Below are 16,428 nucleotides of genomic sequence, written 5' to 3' on the forward strand. Positions count from 1 at the left end.
TTATTTCCACTTTTGCACTGATATTATCTTCAAGAATACTAACCCAGGTACACACACATTCATTTCAATAAATTCATCTAGTCTCACTCTCTGAAACCACAGCAGTCTCTTGCTTCTGAACTCCTATTCCCGACATGCCATAGAATGCGATGAACGCCATTCCGAGGAATGCTGACACACATGAGAAAACCATTGCAACTATACCCCTCGGCGTAAACCCGGCAGGCAACCATGGAAGCTGTCTATTTTGATTGCTCAAATCAAGCCAGTCCTCCGTGTTAGCGGCAGCATTTCCTTCGTAAGATCTGTTCCCAGCTTTGCATATGCTGATATCACTATCTGTCAGTGACAGACCTGCTTTTATCTGCTGCGGTGCCTCAACAAATGTCATTGCTAACCCCTGAGACATGTGCCAGTCGATGTGGCAATGGAAGAGCCAGACACCAGGGTTGTCAGCGACGAAGCGAAGTACCATATTTCCCTGTGGTGGTGCGACAACGGTATCTCGACGCGCTGGAAATTTCGGGAAGCCACTTGAGGGTTGCTCTGAAGCATCATAAGGAACCGGATCGCCGTCCACCAGGTCATAGAAGGAGGCCCCGTACGAAGGCGAACGACTGACAAGTTGGAAATTGTGGCCGTGTAGATGGAAGGGATGAGACCCAGTATCTTGATTATTGATGATAATTTCAACGACCGCGTTATGCTCAAGAACGTGGGAGGAGGTGAATTCTCCGTAAACTTTTTCGTTTGTTGCATACTCCTCCCCGGCAGTCAGCACTGAATATAGTGTTGGGACTTTGGGCATTGTGTAAGAGATGTTGTTGAAGAATGCATAGCCCGCGCCGTCATTCAGATTATCCATAATGACGTCGACCGCAATGACCATATCGGGTTCTGGAAGAAGTTCCATCCGGTCGTGAGGGACAAGCTTCATGTCGTCGTATGGAACAAGATCAGACGCAGTGTCGACCGTTATTTTCGCCTGGGGATGGGGGGCAGCACTGTTATATTCAAGCCAGTTTGTCTGATTGAGCTGTAACGATGGCGAGATAACATCCAACAATTCTGAGTCGGCCACCATGACAATAGGATAATTCTTCTCTGTAGAGTTTTTCATCGTGACGAGAATGGAATAACGTTGCGCCACAGAGATGTAAAGTACATCTGCTTCTTGGGCATCCACATACACTCCATCAATTTCGACGATGCGGAAGGTGTGGTCCTCGATATAGAAATACTGGGCAACAAAAGCACCAATATTGATGAGCCGCAGCATATATGTCTTGCCGGGCTCGACAGGAATATTTGTCTTCGACACAGTGTCGTTGAACAGGAACGAATCTGGAACGGGTTCCGCGCCAGTCGGGTTCTCAACTCGGATGAACGGGATATCCTCAACAAGCGTATGATACCAATCACTCATGGTGAGTGTGTATTCCTCATCATACATATCATTGAAGTATGACTGATTATCATGCACGATCAGAGCTTGACGATAGCCGTCTGGGTAGCACGCATCGGTATGACAATGATACCAATAGGTACCGTTTTGAGGAATAGTGAAATTGTAGGTCATTGACGAGCCAGGGGAAATCGGACATTGGGTAACCATCGAAGCTCCGTCCATGTCGTTGGTACCATTTTGAAACATGCCATGCCAGTGGATAGAAGTGTCCTTGTCCCCAAGCCCGTTGTACATGTTCACAATGAGTCTGTCACCCTTGTCAACCTCGATGATCGGTAGCGGCCATTGGCCATTGATTCCGACCACCTTGCGTTCATGAAGACCATCTGGGTTTGCGTTGACCCAGGTGACATTAAAATCCAAATTCACGGTCTTTGCGTGGCAATGCTGCGTGAACAGCAACAACACCGCCAAACGGTATAGTAGGATATCCAAAATGGCCATTTGAGCAATCATGCGAGACTTGAAGCGATCGACAGGAGCGCGGTTCAAGCGCTTAGTGAGAAAAATGCAAAGACCGCAGTCAAATGCCCAAATGCCAGTGTCCTAGTACCAGGAATAAAGACAGAATTAGATAGAGGCCAAGCACGACAAATGTTTCGAAATGAGCAAGGTGGATTCTTCCCTCTCACGACCAGGGAAATGGAAAGACAAAGCAAGGGACAGACACTTCCAGAGGCAGAGCAACAAAATCGCATTCGGAGACAGAATGACCCGCTATGACCGCCCTGTAGAAAGGCGCCCTAGACGGCTCACCGGTATCTGTTATCGATCTGATAATCTTCTGGAAATTAGTTTCCAGAAGTGTTTGGCAATTTCACGTGGTCATGTACCAAAGTATAATTCGTCTGGGCAGGGCTTGTGGGGCCCGGAACTGGAGCACGAGAGTTACATTGATCCTCCGCTGCAGGACGAGGGAAACTGTCTCGGGTATTGATACTTTTGGGGAGCGTGGAGAGTGTTGTTTCCGGTGTGTCCCGGCCTTTCGTGGAAGCCCATTGGGGGCTCGGTTACTTGCACTTGAACTTACGATGTCCGTTGGCCAATCGACACACCCTTCGGCAAGTTCGGCGTAGGACCCTTGATCCCGTATCCGTATTCCGCAAAATTTAACCTTGTCCAGGTGGACACTTCCAGATTTGGAAGAGAAAAAAAAAAACAAATTATCGAGATAAGCTTAGCCAAGTAGTTACTAGTAAGCTTGGAAAAAACATGAGTGGGTCGTCAGGGAAAACATACCGTAAGATTTTAATCAGATCATTTACCCAAGGACCCCTCTCGGCCCTCTCGAGTGTCTTGAGTAAACAGTTGGAAGGAGTTTTGATTTCCCATTTCCTTTTTGCAAGCTTCGGGCTGTGTACATTTCTTCCGTCCTCAAGCACCATGGGAGATAACAAGGTCTTCGCGGTTACAGGTAGGTTTCATTTTTTTTGACAACCAAGACTAGCCTGGGAGCTGACTTGATGCAATCAGTCTTCTTCATATGCTTCAGAGAATGTCTGGAGACGACAGTGGTCGTGTCAGTCCTCCTCGCCTTTCTGAAGCAATCACTCTATGATTCTGATCGTCCGACCTACATACGATTAGTGAAACAGGTACTTCGTCTTCGCTCGCTCACTTTCCAATCAACATGCCAAAGCTAACCAAGACAGGTCTGGCTAGGGTGTGGACTGGGTCTCTTTCTATGCCTCGCTGTCGGAGCGGGAATGATTGGTGGCTTCTATGGCCTCGGGGTAGACACCTTCTCCGCCACTGAGGATATTTGGGAAGGTGTGCTGGGAATCATTGCTTCTATCGTGATTACGGTTATGGGAGCTGCCCTGTTGCGAGTCTCCAAGCTGCAAGATAAATGGCGTGTCAAGCTGGCCAAGGCACTTGATCACAAGAAAGACCCGAATGAGACAAACAAGGGCCGAGTCAAGCGATGGCTTGAGAAATACGCCATGTTCCTTTTGCCATTCATCACCGTCTTACGAGAGGGTCTCGAGGCCGTTGTGTACGTCGGTGGTGTCGGGCTTGGACTTCCGGCTTCCTCCTTCCCATTGGCTGTTTTCACTGGTATCTTGGCTGGAATTGCTGTTGGTTATATCATTTATCGGTAAGTCCCTGACCTTGACCAACGATGTCCAAGTCTAATGATTTCCAGTGGTGGACGTGAGACCTCGATGCAGATCTTCTTGATAATCTCGACTTGCTTCCTTTACCTCGTTGCGGCCGGCCTTTTCTCACGCGGTGTCTGGTACTTTGAGAACAATACCTGGAACAAGGTGATAGGAGGTGATGCATCTGAGACAGGGTCTGGTGCAGGATCCTATGATATCCGCCAGAGTGTCTGGCATGTTAATTGCTGCAACCCAGAGTTAGGAGGCGGTGGTGGTTGGGGTATCTTCAACGCACTTCTTGGCTGGACAAACTCGGCTACTTATGGCTCCGTGATCGCTTATAACCTTTTCTGGGTCTGTGTGATGGTTGGATACTCTATGATGCTCTACCGTGAGAAGCGAGGGGCTATACCTGTTATCGATCCGGCTTTGCAAAGTATCGAAAGATTTAAGGGAAGGTTGAAAGCGTTTATCTTACGTCGTCCCTACCAATCCGATGTTTCGGATGAGACGGTGAACGTTGTGGAAGCTCAACCCAAGCACAGCTCTGGGCTTCTATGACCCGCAAATTGCTATGGCTCAGACCTTTGAGATGCGCACGAGATTCATTTCCTCTCGCGGACATGTCATGAGCTGCAAAATGCAAAGCAAAAGGCAAGGGGTGCTGCTGTGTTAGAACATGATTTGACGAGCACTCTGCCTTTCCCTCAAACAGAAAAACAGAATTGTCCAATCTCGGCGCCTTTTCTTTCCCTTTCTCGCACATTTCGTGCCTTTTTTCCTTTATAGAAAGACTATTCTCTGGATTGCACCGTGACTCCTGGCACCTGGACGGCGATCATTATGAAGCACAGATCTATGACACAATCAATATTATCGGAAAATAATTGGTGTCACATGTCTTCTTTGGGAGCTATAGTCGAGCACATTCAAAAGCAAAGCCAAGAAACGTAACTGTAGACTCTTTTGAAAAGATTTGAAATAATGATACTCGGGAGGCCTCATCGCCAATAAAGGCAAAGCATTCCCGAGGTCTTGTCAACGCAACCGAATAACCTTGGAACACCCATACCCCCTCCGTCCCTTTTTTATTACTCACCCGTGGCTCCAGCTGGATAACGGCTATAATGGAAAAGAATTGGATGGCTCTTTCGGCATCAGATATTTTCACTGAGGCGGCAAAAATCCGTTTTTTCCCTCCTTTCGTGAAAGGCTTGCCTCTTGTTTGGTTATTGGCTGCAATGAAAGAGAATTAGCTTTTCCGGCGTGTTGTAATTTCACCGAACCGGGGATGATCGCACTGTTCCCCACATGCCGTGACAGCCTGGGAAGCCTCATTTCTTATTTGACTAATGCAGTCTTGGAGCGAAAAAAGACACCACTCAGCAGCAAGGAAATATGCACGTGCAATACCAGTCCCCTGATTGATAATTTTTCAACAATAGCAGACCCGCCAAAGATCAGCTCAATGCGGAGCGACCTCACGAGCCAAAACATTGGACTTGGGCCCTGAACTAGAAAAATGACCCCTGCTGCAGTTGCTCTCTCTATTTTTTCTTTTGCTTTTTTTTTCTGAGCCGCCAATGATATAGTCACATTTTCGAAAGAGGTCTGCGCAGTCACGTTGCATCGTACGGAGCGAACTCTGAAAGAGTCCTGATAGGTATCCCCAACCTTGGAATGATGTGCATCAGCCCCGTCGGGGGGCAGTGCAGGTACTCCGTATGGTGTTTGTAATCAGTAGTCCTCCACTGCAGTCAGGCACGGAAGTTTAGCGCACAACAGCGGCACACAAAGATACCATAGAGGATACTCTTCCCTGTAGATGACCTCACGGGTCATGTCAACGGTGCATTATGGTGGTGGGTTGAGTGGAAATACCACCGTATTAACCATACAGAGAATAACGCTCACTATGAATGTCTCACTTGATCACTGGCTCATTCCAAAGGTTGATAAAAGCCAATCGTTTATCAATCTCTGCAACGCAGATCACTGCCTAATAGGAATAGAGCGGAAGTGCCAAGCAATTTCGGGACAAGCAAATTTGCTATCTGATTGATTAGATTGGGTCCTGAAAACCTTGGAAACTTTCTTTTATGTCGAAGCTTTTGGATTCATGGGGTCTTCTGTCTCACCAGCTTAGGCATTGCGAAATTCATGAGTTTAGGATCCGACTAATATGCTGATCGAAAGAGAAAATGGGAGTATTTTTTCCAATAGCACTTGAGCTTCTGACCGGACGCAATAACATCACGTCAAATACCATTCATTTATCGAGACATCATGTCAATGTGAACCGAGCGTATCTCCGGAAGTATTTGAATCGTATCAAATCCCGGTGACATTCCTCGTCCGAACGTATCAAAGTGGGCCTCAGGGAGTTTAGTACAAGCAAAGATGTGCGGATAATTCCAGTTTTAGGAAAAAGGACTCTGAAATTAGACCGGACGCAGATTTTCTCTGCCGGTGGGGTCAAAAGGTAGTTCCTCCGATATTTCGCTGGCTTGGTCTTATCAGATGATATTGAACATAGTACCCAGTGAGTCCTGTGCATTGCGGGTTTTCTACTCTACATTGACACCTGAGACGTGTACTGCACAACCTTGGAATCGATGATGATTGAAATCAGAAGCTCAAGCGCAATTGAAAAAGCACTACGCCAGTCAAATAATGAGTGGACCAACAAGTGGTTTGCCATTGGCATGGGCTCAATAATGGCTCTTTTTGCAATATATCACTGGTCAAGTCTTGCTTGGTTCTACTATGGTCCAAGAGGAACTTCCACCTCTGTCCGAGCGTATCGGTATGTGCGAGATTCGGATGATTTTGTTCATCAATGATATTGATATGCCGAATACAACAGCAAAGCTCGTGTCCTCCTCGCTAGCTCAGTCATGGGAGTGACAACCGGGCGATTCATCATATATATTACCTACTGGGCCGTGAATCTGGTGATCTTGTTGACTGACGTCGACCTCACCAGTATTACATATGTGAGTGGGTTCATTAAAAAGGCTTATTTAGCTACCCCGGTCCGTATATCCATGTGTACGTTTGGGCTAATAATTTATAGGTTGCCAAACGACTCGGTTGGTTAGTTCGTTTCTCTTGCAATGGCTTCCCTTGCAATTTTTTCTCCCTGGATTGTCTCGGATACTAATCAACTGGCAGGGTTGCACTCGCAAACTTGGCTCTTTTGGTCTTCTTGGCTTTAAAAAACACACCTCTTGCGCCCTTAACAGCCAACTCCTACGAGAAGCTTCGTCCCCTCCACAAGGTTTCTGGCTATACTTGTATCTTCGTGTCCATGATACATGCCATAGTGTACTTGTCTGCCTGGCATCAATCTGGCAGCTTGCACAAGATGGAGGAGAGAGATAATTTTGCAGGTGCGATCGCAGGCATGGCCATGCTGATCATAGCAATCTCAACTATCACTTATTTCATGCGAGGATTTTATGAATGTATGCCACTCGATGCCGGGCTCCGATGAATCAAGGTGCTGACAATTGACAGTATTCTACATGCTTCATATTCTCATGTTCATTTTGATTATGATAACAGTTGGAATGCATCGTCCCAAGTTCTCAAAATCCGCTGTGGTTATTGTGATCGTGATTGCTTGTTTTTGGGCTTTCGATCGTCTACTTCGTGGAGCAAAGATTATTTGGAACTTCTATGGAAATTATGCCACCTTGACAGCCTTGCCAAATGGGGTCCTTCGGGTGAGGCTCAGCCGTGGCATCAAGTCCAGCCCAGGATCCCACGCTTTCCTGTGGATTCCAGCTATCCGCTTCTTCGAAAGACATCCATTCACTCTTCTGTCGTCGGAACCGTCGGAACTCGTGATCAGGGTGTATGACGGGTTTACGCGCGATCTTTACCAAGCTGCGCAGCTAAAGCCTGGGAGGTTGTTGCGTTGTTCAGTCGACGGTGCTTACGGTCAGGTTCCTAACTTCAAAGTTTTTGAGAAAGTCATTCTTGTCGCTGGAGGTAGTGGCGCCAGCTTCACATTTGCCATTGCGTTGGACTTGCTCCAGTCCTCCGCGACCACATTCAAATCACTTGACTTTGTATGGATTGTGACAGACCAAGGTAAGTCGGATGTTCCCCCACAAGTGTCTGTTAGGGCTATGGAAGCTGAATTTCTGTCCTAGAATGCCTATCTTGGTTTTCCGGGGAGCTTCAGAAGCTTCAGTCCCACCCAAACGTGAACCTCCTCATTTATATCACTCGACAGAGTGACTTGTCCAGTCTCACGTTGCCTGATTCCTCAGATTTCTTGTCTGAGAAGAACTCTGCCTCTGACGAGGCAGATGCCAGAGACTCGTCTCCTCATCTCTCACCAGGTGATATAGAGAAGGGTGCTTTGCAACAGCCTGTTGCAACAATGACTTCCTCCGGTAATGAAATCCGGCCGGGCCGTCCCGATATCAAAAGTCTCATTGAGCACATTGTTACTTCAAGCTGCAGCCGGGAGGACCGCATTATTATTGGGGCCTGTGGACCTTATAGCCTGATGCACACAACGCGTCAAGCTGTTAATAACCGGGCACTCACCAACGAGTGGTCTATCACGCTCTATACTGAGGTAAGTGAATAGGGCAGAGAAATAATTTTGAGCTCTGCGGCATTAAATGAAAAGTATTCTAGCTAACATGGAACAGGAGTTTGACTGGTGAAATTATGACAACACATATTCACAGCATTAGACTGATTGAAGCCAAATAAAATGTTGCGGGCATTGCAGATAGGGCAGGCCTACCTATGATTTGCTCACCACGGCGCACCACCCTGATTTCCTGAAGACCAATTACACCATAGGCTGCAACTGACCCATGTGCGTGTTAAAACAAAGAACAAAAGTAATATAAATAAGTGTAGTGCTTATAGTGCCTAGTGCATGTAGTACGTGTGCTCCATACGTGGAATGCAAACAGAACAAACGGTTATCGGCATCGGCGCGTTCCCCGCGCTCCCATTGCGCCAGGAAAAAGAAGAGAAAACGTGAAAGCCCAGTTTCTTCTATTTCAACCTACCTGACCCCACCTCCAGCACCGTACTCTCTTCCGCAATTCTATCGTTGAGGACCGGAAGCCCCGGCAAACCACCAAAATGGTTCAAGATGTGTCTGCGCAGGGCATTGTCTCCCTTCTGGACACAGACCTGTACAAGCTGACCATGCAATGCGCGGTCCTCAAGTACTTCCCAGATGTTGGTAAGTAGGTCGCACTGGGGAGGCAGAGTTTGGGGCTGACATGGGAGCAGCTGTGACCTACAGCTTCACGAATCGGACCCCGCACATGAAGTTGCGGCGCGCCGCTTACAAATGGCTACTGGAACAGCTGGACAGTAAGTAGATCCTCCTGCCTGTCTCTCATTGTGGTTACTCACCCTTGTCTTTCTAGACCTCGCCAACATCCGTGTCACCGCCGAGGAGCGCGAATTCCTTCGCCAAAAGTGCCCCTACCTCAATGACGCATACCTCTCCTACCTAGAGACCTTCCAACTCAATCCCTCCGAACACGTTGAGGTCAAATTCATTCCGACACAAGATACCGGCAGTGATGACGACGAAGGCAATGTGGAATACATCATCAAGGGCCTCTGGCTTGACACTATCCTATATGAAATCCCTCTTCTCGCGTTGACCAGCCAGGCGTATTTCAAGTTCAGCGATACCGATTGGGATTACGAGAACCAAGAGGAGAAGGCCTATCAGAAGGGATGCACTCTGCTGGAGAATGGCTGTGTTTTCTCGGAATTCGGCTCACGACGTCGGCGAGACTACCACACCCATGACCTGGTCATGAAGGGTCTTTGCCGCGCCGCGGAAGAAGGCAAGAAGCAAGGCTGGTCTGGTGTCCTGACTGGAACAAGCAATGTCCACTTTGCTATGAAATACAATACCGCTGCCGTTGGCACCGTGGCGCATGAATGGTACATGACCATTGCGGCTATCACAGATGACTACCAGAACGCCAATGAGTTGGCACTCAGCTATTGGCTTGGCTGCTTCGGGGAAGGTGTAAGTCTTGCCTTTTTTTTCGTCAATGGCTATACACCCAGACTAATGTACCATGTCTAGGTCCTCGGAATTGCTCTGACCGACACTTTCGGTACACCGGCTTTCCTCGATGCGTTCAGCAAGCCTATCTCAAGGCCAAGTGAGAAGCCTGACCCCAAATCTGCAATTAGCTATGCTCAGTCTTACACTGGTGTTCGCCAAGACTCGGGAGACCCTACAAACTTCGTCAAGATGGTCCGAGAATTCTACGACCGCCAGAACATTACCGATAAAAAGACTGTTGTGTTCTCAGATTCACTGGACATTGAGCACTGCCTCGAATATAAGGCCATTGCCGAAAAGGCTGGCCTGAACCCCACCTTTGGAGTGGGAACTTTCTTCACCAGTATGTCTGACACATGCTATTGATCCATACATACTAATCGAATTGCAGATGACTTCACAAACAAAGCCACTGGAGAAAAGTCTAAGCCCCTGAACATTGTTATCAAAATCGCCACTGCCAATGGCAGTCCCGCTGTCAAGCTCAGTGACAACCTCGGCAAAAACACTGGTGACCATGCCAAGGTGTTGGAAGTGAAGCAGAGGTTGGGATACGTTGAACAATCATGGGATGAGGGTGACGAGAGTCATCGCTGGACAAAACAGGCCTAATGCATCTCGCATTGCAGGTAATTTTAGAGCATCCATTTCCTCTGAATACGAGCTACGATCTCAAAGGAGCACTTGGGCGGGTTTCTCTTAGACTTCTCTAGACACACATGTCGTTACATCACTGCTCAAAAGTATCAAGACTTTTCTATCTTTTCTTTGGACGTCTGATCTTCGGTGTCTTCTCAACGCCTTTCCAGCCATCTATCTATTAGTGGGTTTTATAGTTCGTTGAGATTGAACTTGATAGCTGAGTGTCTCTGAGGGCTGACTTGATTGTATCAACGATCCTGTAACAATATCTTTCTAACTTATGCAATTCTTGATTCCCACTTTTCCCCATGCATTTCATTTCAAGACTTTCAAGCAAAAGCAAACACTCACGCTTCAACACCTAAAAAATACATTTCCGCCTTCTTCACAACCCCAAGCCGAATCCCAGTGAACAGATATCCAGCTACTGCCCTGTGCAATCGACTACCTGACTATATTCTGCAACCCGATCAAGTCCATAGCTACCTCGGCAGCAGAGGTGTATTCTCCTCTCCAGCATTTCTCCACGATGAGATATCCCACGTAATTAGGCCTGGGGAAGTTTCCCCGCATGAATCGGTTCACGATCTCGATCGTCTCATGCGGATCTCTTAATTCTGGAAATACTTCAAAACCATTGAGAATGTGGTACATTGCAGAACCAAGCGCAAATATATCTGTTTTGAAGCCCATGAGCACGTTGTACTGGGCACTGCGAGGCATATATGACTTTGCACGCTCGGATGTGTTTCCATTGACCAGTATTTCGCCATTTTGGAGGAGGATACCCTGGAAATCGGTGAGAACAACTTCGAGACGGTCGTTGAGAAGCACGTTATCAAGGCAGATGTCGCTGTGGATCACAGAATTGAAGTGGATGAACGAGACGGCGGATGTGAGCTGCGCACACCATTCTATCCTCTGGCTGATCCCCACATTTGGGTTGGAACTCAGGTAGTTGCTTAGTGGTCCAGTGGGGTAGTAGCGTAGCTTGATTGCAAAGTCATTGTAGCCTAGGTATTCCACAATGTGTGGATGACTTGGAAGATGCCCCAGGATCACTGATTCCTTGAGGATCTTCAACTTCTGTTCGTGATTGTTTGGATCGCTGGGATATTTTAGGACTGTGTTGTCATTGCAGATTCCAACGAGAATATGACCATTCGAAATGATCTGCGTCACGTTGGAGGGATCGTAGTCTGACGAAGTCGATTCGTTGCTATCTTTGGGGGGAGGATTTGGATCATCGGTTGGGACAGGTATTTCATCCTGCCCTTTGTAAGTTCCGGCTTTTGGTTGTGTGTATATACATCGACTGGGTTGACTTACCTGCTGGCCGCTATTAGCGGATGATTCGTTGTCTTCCATTTTGCTGATGTAAGAGTGACAGTTGATGAGGGTAAGTATGAGATGTAGTAGAAGTTGAACTAATAAAGATGCAGTGTTGAACTTGATGGCGCCGCTCTCACTGAGGCAAGCACGACTTGACTTCCTCCCAAGGCAGGTCCAGCTCATCTCATCATACCGAAAAACGTCTACAATAGTTAGACATGCGAAACATGCAAAAGCATGGTTGAGATACAATACGGTTGAGCAGCGATATACGCATCTCCATTGTAAGTACCAAGCTTCAATATTCGTACAAAGGCTTCCGGGCTTTAAACAACGATCCAATCAATACCATATCAGAAATCAGAACAAATCATCCTCAGATTGAAAACCAAGGTCTTTGTCCAAGTCACCAGTGATCCCAGGTCGTGCACTATGCGTCGAGTTCTCACGATGTTCAACTTGTGGGAGGAATTCGCCCGTATGCTTCAAATCGAATGGGAAATTATCATGATTCTGGGGGCTTTGCGGTGATTGCGGTGTTATATGTTCATCAAAGGACTCCGTATGGTTAAATTGATGCATGTCGGTCTCCCGGAAGAGTTCTTGTGCCCAGTCGATGTTCTCCGGATTCTGGGTATATGGGGAGATGTTTGTCGCGTCTGTGTTGTTGAAACTGGCCAAATTGCTCGATGAAGGGATGTCGGGGAAGGAGTCGATGTCGATTGAGAGAAAGTTGAAAGGGTTGTTGTCCACGCTGTTCGGATCATCAAATTGGTCGAAGTCGTTGGGGAAGACTGGGGGAGCTGGCTCTTGTACGGTTTGAGGACTCAGGTTCCCTTGATTCATTATATCTTGGGCTGATTCGGCTCGTGGCCTTGCAGTGGGTGTATTTATATCAGTGATGGATTTGTCGTGCAAGAATGGATGAGATTGAGGTGTAGGCATGGATTCTGCGGTGCTTGACTTCCTAGTTGTCAACGAAATGGCAGGAGCGTCGAGGTTATATTGCATGACTTCGAAGAATGTACTGGATGCACCGGACTGCATCTTGATGGCAGCTTCGATATTGGCGAACTCTTGGTCGGCAGCTGGATAGATGTCCTTCAAACAATGCAGGACCTGAATACAGCGATGGAAGTTGTACACACTGCTCTCCCGGACAGCTGGGTTGTCAGACATTGTGTTCGATAAATGGGCCACGGCAGCAGGTAGAATCACGGTAACGCCTGACTGTGGTAAAAATCGTGTCAAATTGAGTTGGTTCAGGCCTTGGATGATGTGCGTGATGCCTCCGGCTGCATCGTGCATCTTTGTGCGAGCCGTTTTCCGCCATTCGTTGCGGCTTTTGGACTGATCTTTCGTGGCTGTCGCCCATGGCCTGTGAAGAGCACTGCTGGTCGCATGATATAGCATACGGAGCATCGCACCGTGGAGTAAAAGAACATCCTCGCCGTCGCGAAAGTTAGTCCTAGTTTTGGGGATGAATTGTGCATCTTTGGGAAGTGCACTAAGCCATGAGTCGAGCTTTTGACCACATCGAGCAAACTCAGACTCCGAAGCCTGTCGAGGAACAATGGTGACCGTGGTGCGGTTTGTGGCGCCAAACTGGCGCTGAGATGGCGTGTATTGGGCGAATAGCACCCTTCCAATGCATTGACAAAGCTTCATCTTCTCAATAAACATGATAGCTAGGCGTTTCTGGTGTGAAACGTCTTCAAGCTGACGGCAACGGAAGTTTGCCACCACGGAGGGAGAAAATGGTTCAAAGTCAAAGTCATCTAGGCGGAGCATTGGGACACTACTGGTCCCTTCATTGACCTGTAATGGGCGACGCATGCCCATGGCAATCAATCGATCTCGGGAAAACAGACACCACCATAGCCGGGAGCGTAGACGCCTAGTGTGTACATCCATTTCGCCTGATGCAGGGTCTTTATTCAGTCCGATTGACTGTGCCTGGGTGTTGCATACTCCAATCCAGTCCCAAATATCTCTCTGTGGGCTATTTTCTGGATCAGACCAATATGTCATTAATAAAAGTGTTTGCAAAATCACAATGCGGTCCTCTTCGCAGTCAAGGGAATATAGTAACTGTTCGCGAAGATTAGCCGGATTCATACAGGGCTTTTTCGTGATACTGGGCCAATTCTTCCAAGAGTCTTACCCGTAATCGTGTGAAGAATGCATTCCGCGCTGCCTTCCGTGTTGAGTAACCGGCATCTTGCAAATGCTTGAGGTCGATGAAAGCAGTGCCGACGAACATAACTGCCTGGAACAAGAGAATACTGACGTTTCCATTCGGGTCATTTTCAGCCACACACCGTAGAAACTCTTGGAGGTTCAATACGGGCATGAAGCTGTGTACCCACTGGATATAGCAACGCAGCAGTTCATCCCGAAGCCCGCTCTCGGGAAGAGAGAGAGCTCCACGAAAACGAAGGAATTCCAAATCTTCTGGCGCGATACGAGCCGGCAACGGCTTCAAGAAACGAGGCTCATCGTCCAGCATCGCTGTGAGCGGGTCAAAGTCCGGGTCTATCAGATCCTGGACGGCCGACACCATGTTGGCCAGTGGCAGCGAGTGGTGAACATCCGGGTTACCATGTGTCTTCCACCCAGCTGCTGGTTTAGACTCATGCAGCCATGGTACCTGGGGATCAAACTGAAGACTGTGGCGCTTAGCTGTGGAATCCAGGCGAGGCTCCGTCAACTTGCGCTTCTGGGAATGCGTCTGGCTATCTGGGGTTGACATAGCCTTTCACGTATGGTTTGTGCGGTGATATATCAAAAACATGAATATTCCTCGGTACCAAAGTGATCGACATGTAGAGAGAAGCCGGTGGTGACATCCGCAATGGAAGAAGGCGGTGTTCGGGGTCGGGGGAAGTGTGGGGTGTGGGGACTCTTGGCAAGATCGCCACTACATCACATTGGTCAATTTATATCCATGGACCTTGACGTTCAATGCCTTCGATGGGTGTATTCCATGAGTAGTTTGGCTTCTTTTTGAAGCCTTATGTTTGGAAGTAAGTTTTGGCAAGTATTGATCACTCGTGGGTGGTTGAGTTGTTGTGGAAAAATGAACGGGTCCGATATATATCCCAAATTGCCGAGCTGACTTTAATTACAATGGGGAAATACGGATTAGACGCCATTCGTGCCCAGCTTAGACAAAATGGCTCAACACAGCATGATTCGGTAGGCACATAGTCGCGTTAGAGTTTGGAATGAACTTCGGATTCGCCAACTTGGCGCGAACCTGGGGTTATGCGACTACCCATGGGTGCCTCTCGAGCCGGTGAACATCCCAAGAACAAGACATTATGAACCATACCATTCAAGTAACCCTCAGAGATGGATATCAAAACTCTTCCAAGGTTCCTCACAAGCAGAAGTTTTGGGGCATAGTGACAACATGTTTCATTCTTTCCCTGGCCTTCCCACTCCCAAGGTCATACATAAACCATGGTTGTCTGTTAGTATGCACTATAATCCTAGCCCAGCAGTTGCATTACGAGGCAATAGCAGACATTGCTTGGAATCAGAACTCACATAGTGTGCCAAATTTTTGTCTTTTGAGATAGTTGAAGCTCAAGCCTTGTGTCCCCGGATTGGTTCCCGGCTCTAGGATTGGTTGATTCGCTGTATTGGATGCTTGTAGCTGCCCAGGTGTTGGCAAGAGGTGAATCAGGATCATTTTCATTGATATGCCACCCAATGCATTATTTTTGAACCTTCATAATATTACAGATTACAAATTACAGATGTGGCTCCTCGGGATGCTTACGCCGACTAACACGGCTAGCAGACATCTCACTCACCTTCCACAATATTGACCAGTGGCATTGCTGCATTTGCAGCTGTTGTCCCGAAGATTGGAGAAGCAAGGAAAAGGACCTGGACATGGTCGTTTGAGATGAACACCGCGGGCCGGAACTCGCACGCGTTGAGGGTATTAGAGTGAACCACAGCACTGAGCACTAGTGTGCAGAAAAGTTCCTGATGTTCGTGATTTCAAAATCCAAAGTCATCATGTGTGATGAGACATGTTCTCCTGATAAAATATTGTACAAATTATTCATTCCAAAAACCACCGAGTGAAAAAGGTTTATGCATGTTTTCCGTTGACCGACGCCGATATGCTTCCATGTGGTTCAAAAGGAGAGGTCCGAGTCGTGTCACGGTAGGTATCACAGGGGTGATGATATTACATACTGCAATGAGTTAGAAGGATGTCCAAGTGGTGCGGTTCCTGATGGATTCGAGTCGGATGCGACTTACGGAGGAAGGAGGAACTCTCCGAAGCTGGAGGAGAGGAAAGCAATACCGGCCTAGAAAGCAGATATGTTAGATTGATGTGATCAAATTGCTGGCAAAATGGCTGGATGACGACACATACACCGAAGACCAGGATGCTGCGGACAATGGTCTTGTTCTCGGGGTTGGTGGCCTCATCGTAGACAGTGCTGACGAAGCCCTTCTGGGGGCGCGAGCCGGAGGGAACGATGCGCTGGTTGGGGGCCATTGTGTGTGATGTGTGGAGGTGATGGAGGTCGGAATTTGATGTTGTTAGATGGAAGTGATGGACGGGTGTCGAGAAATCTGCGGCTTCGGAACGCTTGGCGTCACTGCGTCACTAGCTCCTCCCGCCAACCGTATCTTTTGCCCGCGCATTGGAGATGCGACAGCGTCCGTGACAACCTTCACGCTGGTTAAGCCTCGCCTTGGTTGCTCTCTTGAGGTTGAAGCAGGCCATCACCCTCCGTTAGGACACCTAGGGAATTGGAACTGGTTACACTATCACTGAACCA

General features: G+C 47.9%; 6 protein-coding genes across 6 annotated transcripts; 3 read left to right on the plus strand and 3 right to left on the minus strand.

Annotated features, from left to right (window-relative positions):
* Window positions 1-73: 73 nt before the first annotated feature.
* Window positions 74-1,924, minus strand: N7506_009334 (uncharacterized protein; the record flags this gene model as incomplete). Its single annotated transcript, XM_056958627.1, has 1 exon — window positions 74-1,924. One exon carries the CDS (start codon window positions 1,922-1,924, stop codon window positions 74-76), a length of 1,851 nt encoding a protein of 616 aa, XP_056808017.1.
* Window positions 1,925-2,851: 927 nt separating this feature from the next.
* On the plus strand, window positions 2,852-4,131 carry N7506_009335 (FTR1 family protein; the record flags this gene model as incomplete). The annotated part of the gene is made up of 4 exons (XM_056958628.1): window positions 2,852-2,882; window positions 2,942-3,063; window positions 3,121-3,566; window positions 3,615-4,131. 4 exons carry the CDS (start codon window positions 2,852-2,854, stop codon window positions 4,129-4,131), a joined length of 1,116 nt encoding a protein of 371 aa, XP_056808018.1.
* Window positions 4,132-6,185: 2,054 nt separating this feature from the next.
* N7506_009336 (ferric reductase family protein) lies at window positions 6,186-8,176 on the plus strand (the record flags this gene model as incomplete). Its single annotated transcript, XM_056958629.1, has 6 exons — window positions 6,186-6,376; window positions 6,437-6,605; window positions 6,647-6,666; window positions 6,745-7,037; window positions 7,090-7,668; window positions 7,731-8,176. The coding sequence occupies 6 exons, from the start codon at window positions 6,186-6,188 to the stop codon at window positions 8,174-8,176; spliced, it is 1,698 nt and encodes a 565-aa protein (XP_056808019.1).
* A 512-nt stretch (window positions 8,177-8,688) lies between these two features.
* Window positions 8,689-10,255, plus strand: N7506_009337 (nicotinate phosphoribosyltransferase; the record flags this gene model as incomplete). Its single annotated transcript, XM_056958630.1, has 5 exons — window positions 8,689-8,791; window positions 8,842-8,925; window positions 8,982-9,601; window positions 9,662-9,986; window positions 10,035-10,255. The coding sequence occupies 5 exons, from the start codon at window positions 8,689-8,691 to the stop codon at window positions 10,253-10,255; spliced, it is 1,353 nt and encodes a 450-aa protein (XP_056808020.1).
* A 474-nt stretch (window positions 10,256-10,729) lies between these two features.
* Window positions 10,730-11,653, minus strand: N7506_009338 (protein kinase family protein; the record flags this gene model as incomplete). The annotated part of the gene is made up of 2 exons (XM_056958631.1): window positions 10,730-11,554; window positions 11,615-11,653. 2 exons carry the CDS (start codon window positions 11,651-11,653, stop codon window positions 10,730-10,732), a joined length of 864 nt encoding a protein of 287 aa, XP_056808021.1.
* Window positions 11,654-11,977: 324 nt separating this feature from the next.
* N7506_009339 (fungal specific transcription factor domain-containing protein) lies at window positions 11,978-16,142 on the minus strand (the record flags this gene model as incomplete). Its single annotated transcript, XM_056958632.1, has 6 exons — window positions 11,978-13,708; window positions 13,782-14,356; window positions 14,428-14,537; window positions 15,435-15,590; window positions 15,899-15,948; window positions 16,017-16,142. 6 exons carry the CDS (start codon window positions 16,140-16,142, stop codon window positions 11,978-11,980), a joined length of 2,748 nt encoding a protein of 915 aa, XP_056808022.1.
* Between the last annotated feature and the right edge of the window lie 286 nt (window positions 16,143-16,428).

This window comes from Penicillium brevicompactum, assembly GCF_028827555.1.
Source record: "Penicillium brevicompactum strain IBT 35665 chromosome Unknown utg000006l_segment0_segment0, whole genome shotgun sequence".
Lineage (NCBI taxonomy): Eukaryota > Fungi > Ascomycota > Eurotiomycetes > Eurotiales > Aspergillaceae > Penicillium > Penicillium brevicompactum.